Source organism: Cladophialophora yegresii, assembly GCF_000585515.1.
Source record: "Cladophialophora yegresii CBS 114405 chromosome Unknown aczIN-supercont1.4, whole genome shotgun sequence".
NCBI lineage: Eukaryota > Fungi > Ascomycota > Eurotiomycetes > Chaetothyriales > Herpotrichiellaceae > Cladophialophora > Cladophialophora yegresii.
The window spans coordinates 3,102,230-3,126,507 of NW_006913048.1; the positions used below are offsets into that span (position 1 = coordinate 3,102,230).

At 55.6% G+C, this 24,278-nt stretch overlaps 7 protein-coding genes across 7 annotated transcripts; 2 read left to right on the plus strand and 5 right to left on the minus strand.

The window, feature by feature from the left end:
- Positions 1-809: 809 nt before the first annotated feature.
- Positions 810-3,385, minus strand: A1O7_06471 (uncharacterized protein; the record flags this gene model as incomplete). The annotated part of the gene is made up of 5 exons (XM_007760473.1): positions 810-982; positions 1,027-1,059; positions 1,117-2,736; positions 2,796-3,326; positions 3,379-3,385. 5 exons carry the CDS (start codon positions 3,383-3,385, stop codon positions 810-812), a joined length of 2,364 nt encoding a protein of 787 aa, XP_007758663.1.
- Positions 3,386-4,438: 1,053 nt separating this feature from the next.
- A1O7_06472 (DNA repair protein rhp51) lies at positions 4,439-5,689 on the minus strand (the record flags this gene model as incomplete). Its single annotated transcript, XM_007760474.1, has 4 exons — positions 4,439-5,250; positions 5,343-5,410; positions 5,460-5,539; positions 5,597-5,689. The coding sequence occupies 4 exons, from the start codon at positions 5,687-5,689 to the stop codon at positions 4,439-4,441; spliced, it is 1,053 nt and encodes a 350-aa protein (XP_007758664.1).
- Positions 5,690-6,390: 701 nt separating this feature from the next.
- A1O7_06473 (uncharacterized protein) lies at positions 6,391-8,088 on the minus strand (the record flags this gene model as incomplete). The annotated part of the gene is made up of 1 exon (XM_007760475.1): positions 6,391-8,088. The coding sequence occupies one exon, from the start codon at positions 8,086-8,088 to the stop codon at positions 6,391-6,393; it is 1,698 nt and encodes a 565-aa protein (XP_007758665.1).
- A 5,529-nt stretch (positions 8,089-13,617) lies between these two features.
- On the plus strand, positions 13,618-17,301 carry A1O7_06474 (uncharacterized protein; the record flags this gene model as incomplete). Its single annotated transcript, XM_007760476.1, has 1 exon — positions 13,618-17,301. The coding sequence occupies one exon, from the start codon at positions 13,618-13,620 to the stop codon at positions 17,299-17,301; it is 3,684 nt and encodes a 1,227-aa protein (XP_007758666.1).
- An 856-nt stretch (positions 17,302-18,157) lies between these two features.
- On the minus strand, positions 18,158-20,092 carry A1O7_06475 (uncharacterized protein; the record flags this gene model as incomplete). The annotated part of the gene is made up of 2 exons (XM_007760477.1): positions 18,158-19,814; positions 19,875-20,092. The coding sequence occupies 2 exons, from the start codon at positions 20,090-20,092 to the stop codon at positions 18,158-18,160; spliced, it is 1,875 nt and encodes a 624-aa protein (XP_007758667.1).
- Positions 20,093-20,797: 705 nt separating this feature from the next.
- Positions 20,798-22,048, plus strand: A1O7_06476 (uncharacterized protein; the record flags this gene model as incomplete). The annotated part of the gene is made up of 1 exon (XM_007760478.1): positions 20,798-22,048. One exon carries the CDS (start codon positions 20,798-20,800, stop codon positions 22,046-22,048), a length of 1,251 nt encoding a protein of 416 aa, XP_007758668.1.
- A 722-nt stretch (positions 22,049-22,770) lies between these two features.
- Positions 22,771-24,222, minus strand: A1O7_06477 (casein kinase II subunit beta; the record flags this gene model as incomplete). Its single annotated transcript, XM_007760479.1, has 1 exon — positions 22,771-24,222. One exon carries the CDS (start codon positions 24,220-24,222, stop codon positions 22,771-22,773), a length of 1,452 nt encoding a protein of 483 aa, XP_007758669.1.
- Positions 24,223-24,278: the final 56 nt, after the last annotated feature.

The window sequence follows — 24,278 nt, forward strand, 5'->3', positions numbered from 1 at the left end:
TCCTGTACCGGCACCGCCGTGTTGCAGCCGTGATCGCGACCGCAACCGCAACCGCACACAGCTTGACCCGCCGTGCCCGCCCATTCACAGATGCACCTTGATACAGGACTTAGAGGATCCAGCCTGACAATTCTTAGCCAAGTACTACGCAGTACGGAGTATGTAGCTACAGTGCCTGGGTTACCTGCTGGACCATTCGTCTATACAGCATTTTGATACTCGGATGCTCTAGGCTCATGACTCTAGGCTGAATAAGGAGTACATACTTACAGTACCTCCCGAACCATCCATCTATATTACAGAATATAATATTACCCGTGGGCCCCCTCCCTGGATGAGAGGCTCAAAACTCCACAGTGCAGTCGGAGTTGCAAGTTGAAGGTCGGTCTCGAGTTCAATTTGAAATTACACTACAGTTTTCGATTACAGTAATTATTGATACTAACACAACCAACCTTGGAAGTCAAGCAGACTGTCGGCCTGGCAGAGGCTCATTCAGGGGGAGCACAAGGAACGGGTCCTTCTCCTTCTCCCTTTTCCCTTTGGTTCTCCTCCTTCGGGCCCTGCAAATCCTTCCACACAACTCTCTTCATCCCCCTCCCATCACAAGTGCAAGAGGGATACTCGCCACGAAGGGGCCGTGACTAAAGCGTGGTTTCCCAAGTCTGGTGGTCCGCAAGGATACTCTCTTTCTCTTCACCTTCTCAAATAAGGACTCGGACAGAGAGTCAAGTGCAACAAAGTCAAAGGCAAGTCCATGCTCCGAGTCCAACTCTGAATACGAGTCCGAGTCGCAGTCGGGCTCAAAGTCACCGTTCGAAGCGGACTCCGGATCCCATGCCCTCGAACTGTTTCGACTCCCACCACGCCCCGATCTCGACTCCGACGCCGTCGACTCCGTTGCGAATATAGTCGTCGTCGTAAGGCGGGACTACGCCGCAAATCCACCAGACGTAACACCCGACATAGACGCCGCGGTTGCCTGAGCGTGTGCGTGGTCGTTCGTCCCGTGAGGCTGAGGCCCACTATGTGATTTGGGTCTGATTGTGAGCTTGGGGACTATAGAGCCCGTTAGCGATCGCTGTATGCACTCAATGGACCATTGGCTGCACTTACTGCTCATGCCGTACCCCTCCGTCCTGCCTTCTCGATCTCGGTTGTCGATCTCCACCTTTATAGACACGTTCAAGCCGCCCTTCAACGGAGGCGCCGCGGCCACGACGCTGATGCCATCGGCGGCCGGGTGGTCTGTGCCCGCGCCTTCCTCGCCGACATGCAGAGGCCCACGCCCATCTGGCGCGTCTTTGCCCTGGCGAGGACGTGATTTGCCGCCCTTGCCCGTCGAATTGGCCACCTCGGACACGGCTTGTGCGTTGCCGTGCACTTGGCCGTTCATAGGTTGCGTCGACTCGGTCGTGCCGTCGTCCGGGATCTCTGTGATGCATGCGTAGTTGCGACTAGGCATGGTGCACTGATTCCAGTCGGCGCCCTTCATCATGCCGCCGGGCTGTTTGTTGAACATCTTGAGCAGCGTTTCGTCGGTATTGCCGTCCCGGAGGTGGTGGATCTTGTTTCTTCGCGCCAGCAAGTTTGCGACCGCTTTTGGAGGCGGTTTGTTCGTAATGGCACTGGAGATGATGTTGGCCATGTACCGTGGATCATAAATCGGATCCATGTGAGTCGCTGGGGCGGAGAAAAATCGACCCAGTGCCGCAAGATGCACGTCGCCTCCTAAGATGGTGACGCGGACGGAGTAGTCGGTCGCCAGTTTCTGCAATCGGAGGAGCAGTTCGCGGCGCTCCGTCTTGTGGTGGCGCGCGGTATAGTGGTCGTCCAGATCGTCTAGCAGATCTACGGAGCCATCGAACGAGTTGAAGAAGCCGCCAGCGAGACCGAATCTCTTGTTGAGCAGGCGGATAGGGCCGATCAGTGGTGAGGACAGGATATTCTCCAGCCAGGCCAGGCGAGGGTACGCGATAGGCACGCCGAGGAGAAGAATGAGATGCTTGATTTCGCCTCGCGCAGCCGTGAATTCCTTCTCCAGTCTCGTGAAGATCAAGTTGTATGTGTCGGGGTAGTTGACCTGTTTCCTGGTCCGCTCGGTCCTCGCGTCGATCCCACAGAACGCGATCCGGCGACCAAGACGCATGTACAGGTTTCTTGACTTTTCTTCGACGTAGGGACCAGGGCGTTTCCCGACGATCCAGCTGGGGTCATCTGCGGGGGTCTTGTACACGTAGGTGTTCTTCAACTGGCGGGGGTCGGCGCCTGCGGTACCATTGGCATCGGCACTCATCGTCTTGGGCGCGTCCGTGGTGAAGGTCGATACCGGAGGGGCTGTATGATGTTGGAACAGGCAGTAGTATTTGAAGCTCACGCCACCCAGGCCCCGAAACACGGCGCATCGCATAAAGTGGTCGGTATATGACCCGAATCCATCGATAATGTCGTGATCGTCCCAGATATTGATCTGCGGGATCTGGGAGTTGGCCGACGCAAACGGTTCGGTCGAGTACCACCGGACATAGTTGTCGAAGTAGTACTGGTCGCATCGGTTGCGCATGTCTTCGCCGAATGGATATTCCCTTCTCTTCCTGGGATTGGCAATGGACGTCCACTCCTTCAGCGGGCCCTTGACTCGAATGGAATCGTTGTAGATCTGGTCACCTCCGCCAATCATGACATGGAACGGTCGTTGTTGATGGGTTCGCAGGACGTCGTTCCAGAGCACGGGACCTTTTGACGCCGTCAGTTTCTTCTGGCTGTTCTCTCCGCGGGATGGTGCAAGCGCTCACCTGACCAGAAATCCTCATCTGTGCCGACAGAGAATCCGTTGCAGGAATGGAACATGATGCGCATCGACTCGGTCGTAGAGGGGACAACAAACTGCCGCGAGGGCGACTTGCTGACTTCTGAGAGAAAGTGCATGTCTCGTATTGAGTATTCCCATTTTGCCTCTGCCTCGACCAACGGAACTTGGAGAGTGAACCGCCAAAACGTCTTGTACGGATCCGAGTAGAGTTTCAATCCTTGCACGAGCTGCGACTGCAAAGTCCTAACCCGTGCGCTGGGGTCCCAAGGACCTGCCAACTTCAGTTCGAGAGTGGGAATCTTGCGACTGGGTTTCGTCACGAGTAGGACGGAGCCGTGCCAGGTTACCACCGAGGGGCCTTCCTCGCTCATGCGCTGGTAGTTGAGTAGCGGACCGCAAAGCACTTCGAGTGCGTGACTCGAGTTGGCGACATCGGGGCCGGTCCCATAGCCCTCTTGAGACCCCGTGACCTGGAGGTGACCTTCTCTACCCTCGACATTGCCGTCGAATTGTCCTGAGATTCACGTCAGCTCGGCGGTGCGCGATTGCGCACCGGACAGCCTCACCTTCCATTTGACCAACCCACGCAATGTCGCGTTCACGATACCTGGTGCCGGATGGCTCGAATGCAAATCAATGAAGATTCCGAGACCCAATTGAAGTCAGGTTGGCGATTGTCGCAGACGCGAGAGTGAGGCGCAACTGTGGCCAAGAAGGACGCGCAAGGCGTGCTCCGTACACGTGGAAAGTGTCGAGATAAACAAAAGGAGTGGTGGCGTCTACGGTGCAGGGAACAGCAACGAGGCAATGAACACGGGTCAAAGAGGACTACGAATACAGCCAGCTGAAGATAAAGTTCGGGCCAGAGAGAGAATTACTTGTTTCCCTAAACAATCCCGTCGTGTCGCAAAGATAGTCGACGAGCTGATCCTGTCCTCTCCGCCCGGCGGCCACGGTGGATGATGACGCCAAGGTCATCCCTAAGCAGCAGTGGGTTAAGCGTGGACCTTCGCCCCGGGCAGATTGGAGAACGGGCATCTGCAATCACCCGCAGCCGATCACTGGGGCAGCCGCTTCAGCTGGCTCGTCCCTTTTGTACATGCCGCTAGAGCCGAGTTCCAGAGCCTCTGGCCACGCCGGAAGCTCAATAATGGCACAATTGATTGCGCCGTGCACTTGCGCTCGATGACGGTGGGGTGGCAAGCAAGTTGAGAAGGGTGCTCACTGGTACTTCCTGGAAACCTGGAACTCGGGCCTTGGAGCCTGGCATCCTGTTCTCAGGCAGTGTCTGCCATTCGCTCCAGCCAGCAGGATGGACAACAGCCACAATGCTTGTGATGGCTCATTTGCCAAGAATGCATTGCGCAAGCCGCGCCTGCTTGTCCTTGCTTGAATCTCGCCTCGTGCCACACCAGGATAATCTGTGGAGCGTTGGCGAGATCCGCCCAATCTTCAGCAGGATTCCACTGTCCATTTCGTGCAACAGAGACCGTCATGCTTCCGCGCCCATTAGACATCAATGCTGACAAGCATACTGGACTATCTCTGCAGGACTCCAACTGCGCCGTTGCTAACATGATATGCATTAACCCATCATGGATCAGTCTCCCGTCATCAACTACGAACTCAACCCTCCTTGTCATCTTTGGGCTGAGGATCGCCAATGCCACTGTCATATATCGCGAACAACGTGTCACTCTCCGGCAAACAAGGGCTGTCGTAGATCTTGCAAATGCGAGTCTCGCCACGACCCTTCTTTAGACTGAGCCGGGTGGTACTTGCGTGAGCAATAATGTTGCCGCCAATCGGTTTCTTCGGGTCTGGGTTGAACATGGCACTGGGACCGCCATCCACCTGTGCGACCACTTGATTCGTGATGACGACGGCGATGCCGAACTCATCTGCCAGTCTCTGAAGGATCCGCAAGAACTTGGCCATGTGTGATTGTCGAGCGGAGAGCTCTCCTCTCCCGTTGTAGTCTGTTCGGTACAACGACGTGGCCGAGTCGACGATGAGCAGAGAGAATCGGGTCTCGCACATCATCTGAGAAGCCTGCTGGAGCAGCTGTAGTTGATGTTCAGAGTTGTATGCTCGTGCGTACGCCACATTGTCAAGGACTTCCTCTCCTTCCAGGCCATACCGTTGCGCCACTGATAGCAGACGTACAGGTCGGAACGTGCCTTCAGTGTCGATATACAGACATTTTCCTTCCCCACCTCCCATATCAAACGGCAATTGACAAGTAACAGCCATTGTGTGACATATCTGACTCTTGCCTGTGCGGAATTCCCCAAAGATCTCGGTGATCGAGCCGGTCTCGATACCGCCGCCGAGCAGTCTGTCAAGGTTCTTGGAGCCGGTGGTGATGGAGATGAGGTCGCTTCGCCGGGCATGCATTTCAGTCGCGGTAGTGAAGCCCATGGGGACCAATTTCATTGCTAGGTCACAGTCAGCCTGGACGGAAAAAGTCAAGGGTTCTTCAAGGAAAGTTCAAGGATTCTTCGGGACAGTCACGGGTTCCTCAGCATACCTTCATTTAGCAGCTTGGATGCCTTCGCCTCCGAGATGCCCTTGATCTGTTCCAATTGTCGTCTAGGCCTGTTGCAGGGTTAGCCCCGGTCCGGGTGCTTTAGATGAAGACACCCACGTGTATGCAATAGACTCGACTGTATGATACCCGCCTTCCACAACAAGTTTGATGTCTCTTTCGCTCAATCCAGCGACACCCTAGAAAGGCGTCAGCCAGGTACTGAGCGGCCAAAGTCAACATGAGGGAATGCTCACTATTAGCTGCGAGATAGGGATAGGCGCGCCAGGTCCGCCAGGCATATCCTCGTATTCATCCTGAGGTGCTTCATTATCCTCGACTTGAGTCATCTCGGTCGATAGTCGATGAGGTGCGTGAGAGCGGAGTATTAAATTCTTGTGTCGAAGAGAACAGCGTTGAAGCAGCGCGTGTAGACAAGCAGCGATTGCACGTAGAGGCAAGTAGAGAGATCGCGGACCGGATGAGGAACAGTCAGTGGCCAAAAAGCGCGCCCTGGGTGAACGCGTCTTGTGGCGGGGCGCAGACGCGTAGTCACATGACTGATTTGAGAAAATACAAATATCCCTTGACGTGTTCTTCTGGTCACTACCACTTCATCCCCACGTTCCCCTGGGTACTTGGACACATACTGTAGAGGCGCCGAGGGCGACACAGTCTGGTTCGCCTGTTTTTTTGTAGATGGCTCCTCGATTAACACGCCGAAAACAGATCTGACTCTTATGTCGTCGACCCCCCTACACCCATTAATCCTGCCATTGAGATCGCCATTTTACCTGACCAGTGCCTGTCCCGTAATGTCGCCCGAAAGATGGTGGTGGTACACCGCAAGCAGCCTCGTGCTTGCTTGGAGATTATGTAAGGTTTTCCCAGCCCTTGAAAAGTCATGATGGCTGTCCCAGACGTGTTCGCGCAGACGCTTGCTCCTAATGCCCACGATATTTTCGCTTGTCCCAACCAAGCCAATTCCTGTAGTTAGCCAATGCCCCTTTTAGCGCGCCAGTATTCATGCATAATTGCTGGCTTAATCCCATCATTCTATCCATCTGTCGACGTAGCCCATGAAAACCTTGTCCTCTAACAACCGACCCATGTCAGCTTCTGCCATTTGGATCACAACTTCAAGGTAGTCCTTGCGGTCGTCGAAGGGGAGAACAATGCAGGAGCCAGGATCTCTACTCCACGGCTTGCGCACCCAGTCTGGTCGACCAAGACCCATGTCAAAGGTTGCGTCGTAAAGTTTCAGTTTCTCCCAGCTCGTAATATACATGTCGGCGCCCTCGGTTCGATCCATATTGCTGCCTTGCAGGTCCCGGACATCGATCTTCGGATTGGGATTTTCCGCCAGGGCAATTGACTGTCGGATATATGGTTCAGTCACTTGGTTGATGGCTGTACGGATCGCCACGGCAGTCTCGGACATGGAAACGTCGTCGAGGTCGGCGAAATGACAAAGTGGCGCTTCCACGGACGCAAAGTCGACGGCGGCGCCGAAATATGATTCGGGCAGCTTGTTCTTGATTCTCGTCCGGATGTTGACAGGAATGTTGAGCTTCGAAGTGGTGACTGTTGGGTTTTGTGATAGAGAAGGGATCCGAGCTTCTGTCATAGCATGCCAGATGAGGGTCATCAATACGTCGTTCCGACTCATGCGCTCGACATGTGCAACACTCATGAGACGCTCCTGCAAGCCAGCGAGCTTGGTCAACGGTATTGCAAAGACGCAGCCACGCCCAATCGGCTTGATCATATGATGTGAGTGTTCCGCCGTTTGCGCTGTCTTGTATTTCAGATGCCGATCATTGATTTGGTTGGCTGAAGAATACGACAATTCGCTTCTGACCTGACTCTTGTGCCGGGCAAAAGTGTCGAGTCTCATGGATAGACTAGGGATGTCGTGGTCTCCACCGTCCAAATCCCGCTTGAAGGCGAAGTCGTCTTTCAACACATTGCCCGAGATGAGCCACCCAGCCCCGTTGCCGTCCGAGATGCAGTGGTGCAAGTACACGGACACGATGATTCCTCCTTCAACTACGTTTGCTTGAACTCGGAACGCCGGTGCTCGATCTTCATCTGCGGACTCTCCCAACGCAGACACAATCTCGGGCTTGATCACACTTGGGGGCAAGCGAGCCTCGCAAAGCTGCTTATAGGTGTAAGGGACCTCTTCCTGCGTCAGATGACGAACACCAACATCTGGATATTCCAGGAAGTCTGTGTCTGAGAATCGGATCTCGACGGCGCCAACCCGGTTGCCGGGATTTTCTACAGCTACAACGTAGCCACTGAGATATGGCTTTGCGTTGACCGTCTCTCTGACGAAGTGGTTCAGCCGTGTCACTACATCACCGAGCATCTCTTGACTCGGGAGGCGATAGGCCAGGCAGATGCGGATATAGGAGCGAGGCATACAGTGTTCAATCCCGGACAAGCGAATGACATGGTCAGAACCTGGGTGATGGTATGGTTCAATTTCGCGGTCGCTCTCAAGACTAGGATGCCGGTGATTCGTAGTGGGGCCGCTGATGGATCCGTTCAGGTGAATATGGTCGCCGTTGATCTGAGGACCGTCGGATTCGCCGTTCAAGACGGGGTCCTTTGCCGAGTTGTTGAGCTTCAGATGGTCGGCGAGCTCAACATCATCGCTTGGATTGTCTGAGGGTGTAAGAGGTCTAGGTGAGGCCTTCCCATTGTGATTACCAGTTCCATTCGGAAGCTCTGCCATTGCCATTGTAGGGCCCGGAAGGATTGCGGTCTCTTGGTCGGGATCAGTCAAGGTCATGAGGGTGCTAGTTCTTCAGGATGGTGTTTACCGGCGATAGCTCGACTGGGACGGGCAGGATTGTTAGTGAACGACAGGGACTTTTGGTGTCTTATCGCAGTTCGCCAAGTTGGTCTGGGAGCATTCTGGCAAAGAAGTAGCATGATGGAAAGATGCTTAAATCGTCCCCCTCGAGGCGTCACTGCCCAGAGGTGACAGTTGCGAACAAAGTCGGTGATGAGGCAGTCGTGGGAGGCAATTCTCGTGGTCACCCGAGAGTGACGTCTGTAGACCTGGTAGTGAAGATGCTTGTATGAGTGGTGCCATATACTTATTCACAGCCGTTGCCCCCAGGTTGCAAGTGAAGGATGAGGTGAAGATGAGCTACGGAGCCAAGGTGAAGCCGGGAAATAAAGCGCTTTATTGCAGGCGACAATCTTCATATAAAAGGCAGTAAACCTGACGATAAGTCGGTCAGTGTAAAGGTCTAGGCCAATGGGATATCGCCAGGCTGACGTTGAGCCAACGAAAGGACCAACCCCAGAGTGAGTGAGCGAGTCATTCGACAGCCATACTGCAAGCGACTAGCCCAGTCGTGAAGAAAACAGGGACGAAGGAGACTAAATAAACGAAGCCGTCATAGAAGGCCCAACGAAGAGTTAAGAGAGAACGATAGCGCGCCATCGATGGCGGAGGAGGAGGAATTGGCTGCCGTTCTGCGCAAAGGGTCGGCAGTCTCCTCTGATCGTGGTGGAGACCCAAAGGGCTCGATGGTCCAAAGCTAAATGCCCGCTCTGCACTCTTGCAGCTGGACCCATGTGGCCGTCTATATTTGCTGGGTTAGCGCTGCCCGTTCGAGAGAGGTGCGTGCTGTATGAGCTCGTAAGAATGTGAGGTGGTCCATGTGCCAGGGTATGCGGTGCGGAGACCAATGCAGCAATAAGGACGGCCAAGTCGGGCAAAATCACGATATCCGCACTGCGGTCGTCCCGGGATGCTGCAAGGCAATCGATTGAGAGCCAGATGAGCGACGAGGGTTGGACGCAGGCCCTGCGCTGTGTCACCTCGCCACTTTGCCGAAGCGAAAGCAGTCAGCCTTGCTGCTCAATGTCCTGTTGGCCTACGCGTAATCAGGTCCATGTTCACTGATGCGCTCAACGTGCACTGGACGCCACTGAGCCATGCGAGGTCTGCAGCGGGTGGACTCACGCCGGTGCATCCAGTGTGTGTGTGCAGAACGAGTAAAAACCCGGGGGACGAGTGAGCTGCGCTCCGAGCGACGCCGCGAGCCTGCAGCGCGATCTCTGGTCAGCTGAGCGACATAGGCGGTGGAGGTCGGGCCTGCAGATCGGCGGCGCGGTGCTGGCGCAGGGCGAGCGTGAGGTGAGTGTGAGCACTGAAGCAGCCGCTGGGAAGACAAGGACGGGCAGAGGACGTGACCAATAGAAGGCGGGAGAGAGCAGAAAGCCGAGCCGTTCTGCTTGACATCGAGCACTAAGTGAAGGGTGCTGCATGCATGACGGGGAGGGGGGTGTGGGTTTCGAGTCGGAGGGGGAGACACGAGTGGTGTTGGATAAGAAACAGATAGCAGAAGAGCTGTCAGAGAGTGGGATAGTCGCGACCGGGGTTTCAGAGGTGTGACAAGGGAGGGCATGGGGCATCTCGCTCGCTCGTAGACCATGGCATGGTGAGGGTTTCTCCCCGCCCTGGCTAGCTCCTGGCCATGGCTGTCACAATCCCGTCAGGTGCGAGGCGAGCCTTTCCGCAACAGAGCAGGATAGTCGGGATAAATGCGATGCAGAGGGCACGAATGTCTACGGAGGCCCAACGGCGAAGCAGGCTGATCATGATCCGAACTTTGCACAGATTTGAAGTTGTCATAGAGTGGGTGACGTGGACGCTGGTTGGCGCGAGGTTCTTTCGTCGACGCTGATGTTCAGGCATGATTGCAACGCCTAACGCAACTCAGGCAGGGCTAGCCGCACGCAGTCGATACTTCCTGCCCAAGGAGCACATCGGAATCGAAACATCGAGTCAACTCGACTTGACTCGTGCGATGCCTTGTTCTAGAGGACGAGCTGCCGGGCACGAGGCATGTGCACAGTCGTCCTTCCCGCCGGACTCAGCCGGTGTCCTACATCGGCCGCAGACTCGCCTGGGACATGGGCGACGTTGACACTTGAGCATCCTCTCGTTCTCATGCGGCATCAGCCGCTGGGGCCTGTTCGCACCGGTCGACGGGGAAGAGGCTTCCCGCGGCAGGGGGCCTGCAGTTCCGCCTTTCCTGGCAGGCCAGAGAGGAAGTCGTGCAGCTTCTAGGCCTGAGGCTAAAGCGTGCCGCCCGGGCCTTTCCTTTCGCAGAACGATAAGGCATCCTGGCTTTGTCGGTGGGCCAGAACCGTCGCTCATTGCCTACGTATCCTAGAACCTCTTCTCTAATAATCCTCCGTACCTGCCCCCGAACTATAGCGATAGGACCTGGTGGCAAGCAGCTGGCCGGCCCTATCGCCATGTTTCGGCTACACCCTTTGAGACACAGCGATCTGTCCATTCGATAAAGACCTCTCTAAGATCGACCCCGAAACGCGACAGCCAGGATCACACGTGCGGATACGAGCAGAGCAGAAACGAGAGCCAGTGGTTTGCAGATCTTTGCATGGTGGAAAATTCCGCCTTCAATCATTCGTTCCGCCCACTACTTCGTACGTGCTTATACCCGACTTTAATAGGCCATATGGTACGAGGTACAGTCTCGCACGGAGTAGGCGGTTTGCAGCTCTGCATGCCGTCTTTGCTGAAGCTTTTTATGCGCTGTGCGACTGGCTTTAGGGCGTTATGTACGGAGTATCTCCTATGTTTTTCGCTTTGTGAGCCTCAGCAGCAGGCAGAAGGCAAATTCGATGTCCAAGTCCCGCTAGTTCTTACTCTCTCTGTGCCTTTCCCCCTTGCAGACAAAATTAGCGAGCCAAGTCGTCGAGCTTTGGCGAACGACAGTGATGTGTTATAGGCCCCTTTGCTCACAGCATGCATCGACCCACCTGTCCAGCTGGCGGGCATTCATCCGCGCCCAGGTGGCCCTCCGTGCATTATTGACGTGCGAGAAAGTTGCATTGAGGCAGACACAGGGGATTGCCGTCGGAAGGACGAGAAATAGATCATTGCGCCCTCCGATGTCCATTTGGTGCGTTCACCGCTATGATGACGCAGTCTATTCCAGAGCCTCCATCTCTTCTATGAGTCAAACAATGGAAGGCGATTGTCCAGTGTCGGGTGGCGGTGTCTTGGTAAGCGAATGCTCTTCGGCAAGACAATTTTCGGCCTGCGGGAGTAGCATGCGGTGTGGTCGAATGCATCAGCTTCCCAATAGTCAGCATGCGTGAAGAAATCCAATTCTTCGGTGCACTGACGACGTAAGTCCCATCTTCCAGCACCCTGAAATCAGAAGCATCTGCATAGCAGCCCAAAGCTAGTCCGTACCTCGCATCGTTGAACACATCATTGATTCGGAGGCCAAATCCGAGATGAGCTTTGCAGCGCCATTAAGCTTCTGGTAGAGGAGGTTTCCGTCCTTCCACCCGTGGTTCGAGAGAACACCTGCCCACACTACCAGTTGCTGCATTTCTAGTCGCCCGGTGGCAGGCAGGAGATAGGTGCAAATGCAAGTGTGGGAAGTTGCATGGTTGACGGCGTGGCGCTTCTAAAATGGGCTGTTCTTGTGCCTGTGGCTGTGTGTTGCGGGAAACAGCCTGTGGAAGGAAGGCTTAAGCGCGTCGTCAATCAACCACTCCCAATCACGCCCCTGTCTCCCACACCGTATCGCCACAGGCATGAAGGCATCCTCGCAGCACTGGTCCTGGCAACCCGCCACATGCCGCAGTACTTCCGGAGTCAGTGTCGGATCAAGTCATTTGTGTAACCACAGATCTCATGAAATTGTGCAACGGGATCACAGTGTATACCACTACGGACGTTAAATGCGTACGAGTACGGCTTGGTGCATACCGGGCGTTTCAGCTGTCGCCCACATTCTTTGCGCTGGCTAAGGGTGCGCTTGCTGTCTCGGCTCATGGCGCGGCGATTTGTGGACAGCGTAGAATCTCGGCTGCAGGAAAACCAGACCGGGGTTGACGACGAACAACAACCATCACATCCAACTGTGCCAGGCTAGCCACCACTGTGCTTCGTGGCGTGTCAAGCATGGCACGGAGGGCGCTCAGTGTTTCGCACGGGCAAAACATCACACCTCGGCGTAGTGGCAATCAAGAACGGCTGGAATGGCCGGCTTCCAGACCACGTAAGTGAGGCTGACAGATCAAGTGACAAGCGATCGGCGTCTACACAGTTAGCGTGCATTTCTCATTCCGTCAGGTGCTGCTCAATGAAGGCAGCTTGTCACGGACTATTTGATTTCATCCTGGTCGATGACCCGTGTTTGCAGCGATGATAATGCTCAGGGATCAGACCACTGCGCACGCATCAACGATGTTTCGCGATTGGATCCGGCCGAAAAGGGTATCGATCGGTAGCCCTCACGCCTCCTATATTCAGGGGGCGTAACATGGTTCTAGCACCTGAGGATCCAGGAAAAGCATCCGACTTGCGTGACGCTGGCCCTTGGTGGATTGGCACTTGAAAGGGCGAGAAGAGCTCTGCTGGCGTTCTACGGAGTACAAGGAAGAGCGTGCGGCGCACCGAGAAGGGCAGGTCGGTTGTGTTCTCAGTGCTTCTAACAGCTGGTGGAGCAGCGGGAGAAGCCGAGACTGTTGAGAGGCGTGCCGGTCTTTCGATTCGAATACGGGGGAGCCAAGGAGGCCATGGAGGACGACACCGCATTAGTGCCAAGGAGATCGTGAAGGGAAGATCGGAAGCCCATCCGAAGCGGAGAACGATTACAGCATAGATACCACGTACGGTTGTCCGTATGCTGCATAGTTAACTTGCCTACGTACGGAGTCCTGGGTATTGCATAACCGCATTGCTTGGGACCTGTATGAGTTGTGTCGCGTCGACGTTACGGTAGCTCAAACTTGTGTGTAGAAGACACGGTTTCATTTCCGCACTAATGGTGCGAGCGAGGCGGACTAACCGAGGCAAGGCGCCCAGTCTTTCAAAGCCACGCAAAGACGAGGAACAGGAACAGATGGAGCGCAGCGCAGTCAGCGTCTGGTAGATACCAGTGAAGCACTGTGCAGAATTGCGCTTGCGCTTGAAGAGTAGCGTCCGGCTCAGTTGCCTCTATCGGAGAGAGCACTAAGCACGTGACGGTGCTCCGGCGCAGTCGCGGGACTATGAACGAGGCATCACGGGTCTGTGGATGGCACCGCCGACCAGTCCGGCCATTGATGTTTTGATTGTCTCATTAACCCCTTTCTCTACCGTCACGGCTCTCTAGACAGTTACCCGCGATGTCCTAAGTGTCAGGTAGTCTGGTCCTATCGACGGTGCTGGCTTCTGGGCCACGGCTATCGTCCTAAACATGCGCCGACCTCGACACCGATGATGAAGCTGGCTGAAAGGCATGTCGTCTTGGCAGCCGTTGTAGCTTTCGTCGCGTGGGGTCTCGCCGTACGCGCTCTGCCCATCTTGCGGTTCTTGGGATATGCCTTCACTCTAGGCTGTCTGGTCACTTGTGTGGCAGGTCTGGCAGCGACCTTGACCGTCTCCAGGTCTCGCTCAACGTATCAGGCGCTGTCTGCCCCTCCCATTCTCTCCCCTGCTCTTCTCGACCCCCAAAGATGGCAAGCCGAGGTCTCCATCCTCCAACGATCTGGGCAGTACCAACCCAGCCAGCTCTATGCCAAGTCCCTCGTCGTCTCTCGGGCTCTTGATTCCCTGATCGGCCTTGCTCTGCGCGATTTCGTATCATCCTGGTACCGGAACATCACCAAGAGCCCGGCCTTTGTCAATGAGGTGGACAAGAATATCCGGGTTGCGCTACGCGAGATAAGAGATCGCATACTCAATGAGGACATGGTTAATGTTGCCGTGTCCAGGATCGTCCCCCTGATCACAGCACACCTGCGGGATTTTGACCAGGCAGAGCGGGCTGTACGGGGCCGTAGCTTGAACCGAAACGTCACCGAGTCAGAAGAGCTGGAGTTGGCCATCGCCGCCAAATACAAGGATGGAAAGCTGCATCCTGCTGCCGCTCTGGCCTATTCGGACACGAAGACGGTGCAGCAGGAGCACCTCCGCAAACTCCTTGTCCGCATTCTGCCAGACATCCTATCTCCAACCACGATGGCTAGTCGTGCCACCTTAGTGCTCGTCAAGGAGATTGTCGCTTGCGCCGTTTTGTTTCCTATCATGCAGATGCTTTCCGATCCGGATACCTGTAACCAGGTCGTGGAGGCGTATGGACGCACCACGTTACAGGATCGAAAGACTGTCCGCAAAATGAGGGCCGCGCTGGACCAACATGCTTCGCCCACGCCTCGAAGCAGACCTGGTCAGGATCTGCCTCGTCTGTTACCTAGCGATAGCGAACGAGCATTTGAGCGGTTTGTTAGAGCCATTCGTCAGACTAGAAATCTGTCCGATGCGCGGAGGTTCCGAAATTCAATCGCCAGCCAGATACAGCGAGAGAGCATGGTGGAAGGTCAAGACCCGGTCTATCTGCGCCGATTGGAGATGGCTAAGCGCGTCCTAGAACAGAAGATCGAGAAGCTGACTCAAAATGGATCCCTGCCACCCACAACTGCATCGCGACCAGATGCGCGGCCCGGTCCAGCTGTCAAGCCGCGCGAATGGACCATGGTCGAGATCATGCACACCGCTTCAGGACTCTCGTACATCATGGAATTTATGGACAGGCTTAACCGCATGTCGCTGGTCCAGTTCTGGGTGGTGGTCGACGGCTTCCGCAATCCCCTAGAAGACGATTTTGGAGACGAAATGAACCCAGGCATCCAAGAGAACTGGACGGATGCGGATCGCATGGATATCGCGCAAATCAATGAAAAGTACATGCTCAAAGCAGAGTTGAACATTCCTCAAGAATCAAAGGATGCTGTCAAGGCCTTTCTGGCTTCTGGGCGAAGAGCAACGCCACAACAGTATCGAGCTGCAAGGACGGCGATACTGTCCGCTCAGTCTGCTGTTCTGGAAGAACTCGAAACACGGTACCTGCCTCAGTTTCGCAAGTCGGACCTTTATTACAAATTTCTGGCATCCAGCGAGGCCGCTGCGGTACGTTCACGCGTGCAAAGCACGGGTAATCTCCTCGAGACGAACGAGGCACCTCACATCCAGCGAACGAAGCCAGCAGCACAGGCCCCGTCTATCGCGAGAACACACTCACAGCCCGCGACCAAGGCCAAAGATTTACGCCGAGCCGCTGTGTCTTCCTCAGATGTGCGGAGCTTGGCGTCTCCGAAGCTATTCGACGACGATGACTTGCCGAGACGTCCTGGAGCATCGGCGCCATTGTTTGATGATGGCTACGACACCGACCCCTTGGCGCATTCTACTGCCAGCCTCGGACAAGACTCCGTGAACGGGGATTCAGTGGATCAGCGCCAGGTGATCGCGAATATGGAAGCAGCCATGAACAACATCATGACGGAGACGCCCATGGATGAGACCATGGGATTCGATGACGAGACGCTATTCGGGTCGCCCGTGTCGGCTACGAAATCGGCAAGACAGATTGAATCACCTAGGAGTTCGCTGGATTTTCAGGGCATAGACCATGCGAACAAGCCGAAGCCGAGCCTCGCCGCGTTGGGCCTTGTCAACACGGCTTCCCGTATTGGTGTGTTTACTGATAATGACCTTTTCCCAGACGAGGAAAAGTTCATCGAGGATGAATACGTTGACACTGACGATGAAAAGGACAAGAACATAATTGAAGATGAGATCCATGAAGCCGCTCCAGGGGACCTAGGGCTTGCGGAGGCCATCAGCGCTCTGAACAATGACATCGAGCGTCTGGTCGCTCAAGAAGCAGTAGTTGACACACTGACCCGGAAGGCCGAGCTGACAAACAACGTCACTGAGCTCCGCATTCTGGCCAAGTCAAAGGCGAGTCTGCAGCGGGAAGTGCGCCGGAAAGAGCTTCAGCGGCAGCAATATATTGTTCAAGAAAGTGATAACAGCTTGTACGGGCGATCTAGTATCTCCATCAAATCGATCGTCGTCGGTAAGGAGGACGACGGGCGCGAATTTGCTCTGTACGTCATTGAGGTTCAGAGGCAGGCGGGCGATCAGATGCCAGCAGCAATCTGGGCCATTCCTCGGCGGTATTCAGAGTTCCATGAGCTGCACCAGAGACTGCGACGCCGATATCCATCGACCAGAAACCTGGACTTTCCCAGGAGGAGAGTGGTCATGAAGCTACAGAAACAGTTTCTCCAGAACCGACGTCTTGCTTTGGAACGTTACCTGCAGCAGTTACTTCAAATGCCCGACGTATGTCGCAGCAGGGAGCTGCGCTCATTTCTGTCGCAGTCCACCATTACCTCCCACCAGGATACGAGCAAAGAATCGAACGCGCAGGACATCGTAAGTCGAATCTACAACTCTGTTACGGAGGGTATGGACGAATTCCTGGGAAATGTCCCAGTCCTCGATCAGCTCTCGGCTGCCGGACAGAACCTGATTTCGGCCGCCACAAGTCAACTCGGAATGAATCAGGGTGATATTGTTCCACTCGACCCCGGCCCAGTTGCGGAGGCCGAAGCCGAATTAGCGGCGTTTGAAGACAAGGAGCTGGAACCGTTCGTCAAGCCAATCTGCGACGTGTTCCTGGAGACGTTCGAACTCAACCGAGGCAACAATTGGCTTCGTGGCCGTGCCGTGATTGTGGTTCTTCACCAACTGCTCGGGGGGACCATTGAACGCAAAGTCCGGGAAATAGTGACGGGCTTCGTGCAAGAGGATTCGTTGATCAGGTATATCGACCTGATCAAGGAGACCATGTGGCCTGGAGGCGGGAAGATGAGAGAGGTCAAACCGCGAACACCGGGCGAGAAGACGCAATCCCGCTCCGAGGCGGCGGCCATGTTGGCTACTCTGGTCCCTGACCTGGCCGGCAACGTGGTGGGCCGAACCAATGCGCAAGCGGCCGCCAGGAGAATCACAGCGACCATGAACAATGCGCGACTCAACCAACATCTCGTCTTTACGATCCTTGACGAGATTGTTGCCGTGCTTTTTGATCCTTCAAAGAAAGGATTCTCATGAAATCAGCAGGGCCAAGACAAGGAAGATCCAAATCGTGTTGGATGCTGTCCAGGCCACCCAAGCAAGCGAGCACATCGATCGAGTAGCAGAAGCGAATGGGCTGTACATTCAAGCTGACCATCTGATTGGGTTAAACGCAGCTCTCGATCTGCTCTTTTGCGCGTCAGGAATGGCGCAGAGGCTGTTCAGCGATGCTAGCCGAATCCACGGCTCGCGATTACGGAAGAGACCGTATTCCAACCACCGAAAGGACTGGGACAAGCAGTCGCGGAGACAGACGACACTGTACAGGCGGAATTGCCGGCCTGGATTGTCCAAGAGGTCTAGCACCACCGCGGCGCTTGGAAGCAAAGAAATGTGTATTTATGAATTGGATAAGGTGACCTACCTAAATTACTTACATTGGAGCCGAGTGAATTACAGAGGACTTGTAGCTACTTGTCTTGCACCTGTACTCGTACAACAGAACACAGGGAGGGAATTAGCTAGGATCCTGCTCGCGTCGAGCTGATGTCCAACAAGGTCGAAAACCCATTAACGGATCGATTAATCGATCACTCTGCATACTTGAATCACGCACTCTCCGGGATGCGGTGCGCTACGAAAGTTCATTGACGGGATGTAAATCAGAGTGTTGAAATCCCGTCATTCAATCGACAGGTTCTGGTGTCTATAATGTACATTGTACCTAGGTATAACGTGTCAATGAATTGTCCTGGTTTGGGCACCTTTGAGCACCCTTGCCCATCCTTCTATGCCCTTTTCCATTACAGTGAAAGCTTTGGTGAACCCCCCAGCCGACACTTGCGGAGGATGCTACTTACTTACGGAGTACTCGCTCGCTCACCAACACACTCTACCGGCCTCTTCCTGCGGTCACCACGGCCCTGCCGGCGTGGACACCTCTACTCAGCAATTCCCTGACCACAAGCTTCGTCCTCGCCACGCCGTGCCTCCTAGCGTAGACGATGCCCCAGATCAGGCCGACGAGGCCGACCAGCCTGACGAGCCGCGTCAGCGCCAGCTTGACGAGACCCTTCCTCGTGTATTGAATATTCCAGTGCCACCAAAAGGGGAACATACACCGTAACGTGAAATCGACCTGCGTGCGCGGATAGACGGTGGCATTCCAATTGGTCGCGCGGTCGACGTACCAGTTCTGGCCGCCTCCCGTGTTGAAGACGCTGTTGCGCAGTTCCTTCTGCAGCTGGGCGGTCCAGCGGCGCTCGGCGGTCTCCTTGACGTCGACGGTTGACACCTCGCCGCGCAGGATCGGGCCGATGAAGTTCAGGGCGTAGTTGACCATGTTCTCCGACGCCAGGATGACGGACGAGTGGCCCGTCGCGGTGTTGGGGCCGAAGATCAAGAAAAAGTTGGGGAACCCGTCCATGGCGGTGCCGAGGTAGGCCTGGGCGCCGCCGCGCTCGGCCCACGTCGCGTACAGTGAGCGGCCGTTGCGGCCCGTGACGTCGAGCGGATGCAGCCACTGGTTCGTCTCGTAGCCGTTCGCCAGGATGATCACGTCGGCCGGGATGGTGCGTTCTTCGGTGGGGGCCTTGCTGTCCGTTCTGGAGAGCGGCGGGTAGTGGCGGCCGGGGCCCAACGTCACGGAGCGTGGCTGAATCGACGTCAAGGGTAACGTAGTGATTTCCACGTTCGACAAACTCAAACATTTGAACCAGCCTTCGTCGACGACGCGGCGCTTGCAGAAGACTTCATAGTCTGGCGTCAGGATCTCGTGGTACTCCTCCGGGACGGTCTTGCGGAGGTAGCGCAGCAGCTCTTCTGCCTTCTTCTTGCGTCGTTGCCGGGCGGCCTCGTTGGGCGTGAACAGTTGCACGAATTCAATCTCGCTCATCGTGAACATGAACTTGCGCAGCCCGTTCTGGAACCCGGGGACGTACGTGCTCAGGAACGGGATCCACTTCTTCCACCACTCCCGCGCCTCCGGGGGCAGGAATTCCACCGCCCACGGAGGCGAGCGCATCAGCTGCGTGACGTGCTTGGCGCCGTACTCGGGCTTGACCAGCTGCGGCATCACCTGGCCGGCCGAGCAGCCCGTGCCCACGACCACGACGTCCTTATCCTTCAGATCGAGGTCCTTCTTCCAGCGCGCCGTGTGCACGATCTCGCCCTCGAAGGTCTCTAGCCCGGGCACCTCCAGCGGGGGTTTCGGCTCGACGAGGCCTCCAACGGCACTGCACACGATCTTGGCCCTTACGACCTCGGTCCTCAGCACCACGGTATGCACGCCCTTCTCTTTCTCCAACTGTTGGCGCTCGCGGGTCGATAGGTCTCCCACGCCGGGGGCGAGGTGATCAAGCTCGACTTCCCATTCGTTCGCGTCGTCGAGCCAGCGCACCGCCTTGACTGATGTGTCGAAGTGGATCTTGTCTAGGATCTCAAACTTCTCGCACACGTCGTACAGGTACCGGATGATTTCGGGCCCAGAGGGGAACAGCGACGTCCAGTGCGGGTTCTGGGCAAACGAGAACGAGTACATGATGGCGGGTCTGTCGGCGGAAGTCAGCACGAATACGTAGGCTTATAGGGATGGCGATGGAATGACTTACACGTCGCATGCAATGCCGGGGTACTGGTTCGTATGCCAGGTGCCCCCGAGCCGGGATCTTCGCTCGAAGATGCGGAACTGGTCGAAGCCTAGGGCCTGGCGGAGGCGGCAGCCCATGGCAATGCCAGACTCGCCGGCCCCGATGATCAGGACGGGATAGTAAGTGTATCCTGAGTTGTCGGCGCCGACGTGGCGGATGCGGTCGATTCGAGTCGTCATGCTGGACGTAGAGGGGTGGTGTGTATGTCGTCTTTAGGTGTCTTTGTGTCTGCGGGCACAAGTAGAGGATGAGCAGCGGCGTTGAGGTATTAGAAGATAGAGATCAACAGAGACAGAGGTAGCAGGTAGAGAGCATTGAGAGCGGCATGAATAGCTTTGGCTATTTCTTGAGCTCCCGCCTCGAGTTTCACTGGCGAGCCATCACCCTCGATATGTGCCCGATGTAAGACTAGTCAATATTCCCACGAGGTACGGAGTACAGATTACCTCGTTCTCGAGCGTAGAGCGAATCACTGGTATACAAGCACAGTATTTGTTCGGCAGGGAAGCCGATTGAGGCGTCCGGGGCATCATGGAGTTTCGATGCGGGATGACTCGAATTTGCCGTGGGGACGTTGGCGGGCCTAAAGGCACCTGAAAGGCCGTTGGGGGCTTACAAGGGCCATGTGTGGCCGTGTCACGCCGAGGCTGGGATGATTATGTAAACGATTGAGCGACTCGTACTCCGTACAGAGTACGGACTATTGGCTCAGGACAATCAACGCGAACCGAAAACACTCGATCCGGCGTCTCTGGTGCTGCGCTGTGCTATGCTGGATAGCTACGCGGCCCGTGACTAGTGCAGACAAGCATTGATTCATCCACCATCCTGGACTACATTAGCTCGTGAGCACAGTCACTACATTACCACGCGGTCATCCATTCATGCCATGTCTGTCCGGGGTCAATCCCATCAGGAGCAACCACGCTCTTGCTCCTGGTCATACTCTCCATCTCGCTCGCGGGCTCGTCAGATGGTACAACAATAGTACCGACATTGGTGCCAGTGGCGGCGGCAGTCGAATGGCATTGAGATGGGTCTCAGGCTCTAGGTCGTCAGTCCGTCAACTGACCACGTCAACCGTCGCAGGGCAAGGTGAACGACCAGGAAGGGGACCCCTTCGAGATGTCCCCGTACTGCCGTCCTGGGATTCTCAGGTCTTCGGGCAGGCCTTCAAGGAGGGTCTACCTGTACGACTGCCGCGATCTAGAGAACATCTCCCGCATGCGTGCTCCAAGTGGTTCATCCATGACGGGAATCCGGCGTTCGATCTCTTTGGGACGAAGCCACGTGGGGAGAAGCCCGATACCATTACGAGTGCGAATGCCACGTCCAACATCAGTGCCGACCCCGATACAGATTCCCGCACAGTCAACGTGCCCAAATCATCTGAACTACGCCCCTCCTTCTGGCAGGGATACAAGTCCACGATCGTGGCCCTCGAAGTGACGACGAGGCAGACCGGTTCCGACTCGGAGCACTTCGAACGCCTCGAAGGCCCCTTGGAGGTTCTGCTCGCCTACCTTTCAGCGCCACAGACACCTGCTGCCCCAGAAGTCGAGCAGCAGCAGCAGCAGCAGCAGCAGCAGCATGGACCCCCAAACCTATCAATCTATCTGGCGCAGAGCGACTTATCGACCCTTCCAGCCACACTGCAAGAAGACGTCCCCATCCCGACACTGCTGCGCTCACACACGAGGACAGGGAGCACGGTTATCAAAGGCGACATCTACGCCTCATCCCTCTGGATGGGCCGGCCCCCAACATACACGCCCCTCCACCGCGACCCGAACCCCAACCTCTTCATCCAACTTGCCGGCCAGAAAACGATCCGACTTTTGCCACCTGAGCTCGGCGACGCAATGTACCATGATGTGATGAGCACGGTGGGCGCATCGTCATCACCATTCTCAACCACGATCCGCGGCGCCGAGATGATGGTCACCAGCCCCGAGACGAGAGCTCTCCACGACTGTATCTGGGATGGACGCCAGTACGCCGACCTCCTGCAGGAACATTGTCGAGAGACGACTCTCGGCCTGGGCGAGGCCCTGTTCACGCCCAAGGGGTGGTGGCATAGCGTCAAGGGCGTTGGGGCAGGGGTCACGGCTAGTGTGAATTGGTGGTTTCGCTGAGATGAGCGTGGAGTGGAGGAATGAAGAGAAAGAGTCGGGTCGATGCTGTCCTGAATATCTCCTACTGTGTATTCTTATTTCTGGGTTACTCTTGTCGCGACACGATTATTCTGTACTGCATGATATCGACGTCATGGGATAGAGGTTTACAATTCAACAATGGATGTAATGGGATAAATTGGAATGGGTAATCATTTCATACTGTACTGTGCCGCACATGGTCTACGTGCGACAAACAAAGATGTTCTAGCTCCCTGTGTGCATCGGGGAAATGTTTGATCGTGAATACAGTAAGTCGGCTTCCAGGAAGGTGCGGGTCTTTGCGAGAAAGCGTATATGCGAAAGGAGATGCAGACTCGACCTAGACTCAGACGCAGACACGCTCAGACTCATACGCAGACTCGGCGCAACACAATGGACGGCCGGGCGGTCAGAATGAAATCGAATCGAATCAGTGGACTCTTCGCATACATGCTTGCTACAGTAGTCAAAGACGACCTCCTCGAGAGGAATAATACCCGTGACTCGAACAAAATCAAAGATCCGCCCATATGCTCGCTCGCTCGATCGCTCTCGTCCGCTCGCCCGCCCTCTGTGGCTTGTTCGAGATGCGCCTGCTTTCTCCTCGAGTTCCTTCTCTCTCTCTCTCTCTCTCTGTGTGTGTCCCTCACATCAGCATCATCCGTCATCCGTCATCATCTTCAATCGTTTCGTGGCCACACTCATATCCAGTTCCCGTCGCCGTGCTGCTGCTGCTGCTGCTGCTGCGCCGATACATCTCCCACCCGCGCTCCTGATTTCCGTCTAGACTTTCCCCGACTTCCACCTTGACTCTGGCTAGCCATCAAGGCATCACCATCCGCGTCAGGCTCTCGTTTTGACTTGCCCTTCTGTGTACTGAGCGCAGATTGCTGACTCTGCGTAGCCATGATAGCATCTCCGTCCTGATCGGCCGCTGCTCCGTCGTCCTCTTCTTCTTCGTCTTCCTCGTCATCAACATTATCATCATCATTGTCCTCTAGATCGCCGGGCAGGTGCCGCGACTCCTCATCCGGATCACCGTCCACGTTTCCGCCGTACCGTTCATGCCATAACCTCGCCTCGTCCAGTTCGTTAATGTCGACCGGTTTTGATCGCATCCACCGCATGCGTGGTCCGCTCTTTGCTCGCTCGGAGACTTTGAAGCCGTAGATTTTCGGCTCGTAGATCTTGCCTTTCCCCAGACCTGGGGCATAATTGTGTGTAGCCACGCCGTTGAGCGTGGCCGGTTGAGGAGGTAATGCCGTTATTGCGCTAGAAGAGCCCGGCAGCTTCTCTTCTTTGGCCGCTGTCACACCAGGAATGGCTGGGGGCTGAGGTAACGTCAGGCTTGAACTTCGGCTAGCAGTGATGATACCGCGCGAAGAAGCTGCCTCGTTAGGGCTCAACGTGCCTTCAAAATCGTCGTTCCCCGGATTGCTTGGATCTCGAGGCCCTCGTTTCTTCACCGGTGCAACGTCGAGTTCTGGAAAGGACATGAAGAACAGACAAGGAAATGTTGTCCCGAAAAAGGCACCGTCGACGGCCTGGAACCGGGAATTCGGAGGTGTGTACACGTCAAGACAGCTGGGACAGAAGAGCTTGACCGTCTGTTGGCCTGGAGTGTCCGTCAGGCCCACGGGCAACACCTTTGCGCCACCACAATATACCCGCGGACAGTACCCAAAGTGTGACAATTCGTACTTCTCCATCATCTGGTTGATGCCGGGTCTGGAGGTGATGTAGCGGGCATGAATCAGTCCGTACAGCAGCTCGGCCGACGACTCAATGACCGAAGTGTCGGACGAGGTACGACCATGTCTTCGTCCATTAGCCGACACACCAGACTGTCTCCGTGACCCACCATTTTGAGCGGCAGGTGGCTCGTCCAGCTCGTCTCCCAGGATGCCGTCATCCTCTTCTTCCTCTTCCTCTTCCTCCTCTTCCGAGAGTGCCGAGGAGTTTGTCTCTGAGGGCTCCACATCCAGTATCATCTCTAACGCGTCTTTGTACATTGGTACCTGCGCTTGCAGGCCCGTCAGGTTAAAGTCATCTTCGATAAAGTCCTCGCTGACTTCGGCAAAGTATTCGTGCCCGACCAGGTTGCAAAACGTGCCGATCCAACTGTCTGGACTCTGAGAGGAAGATTGTGACATTGTGTTCGATAGGGTCGCGGAGGAGCTGGTGAATTGCTGGTAGTAGAGGGACTCGG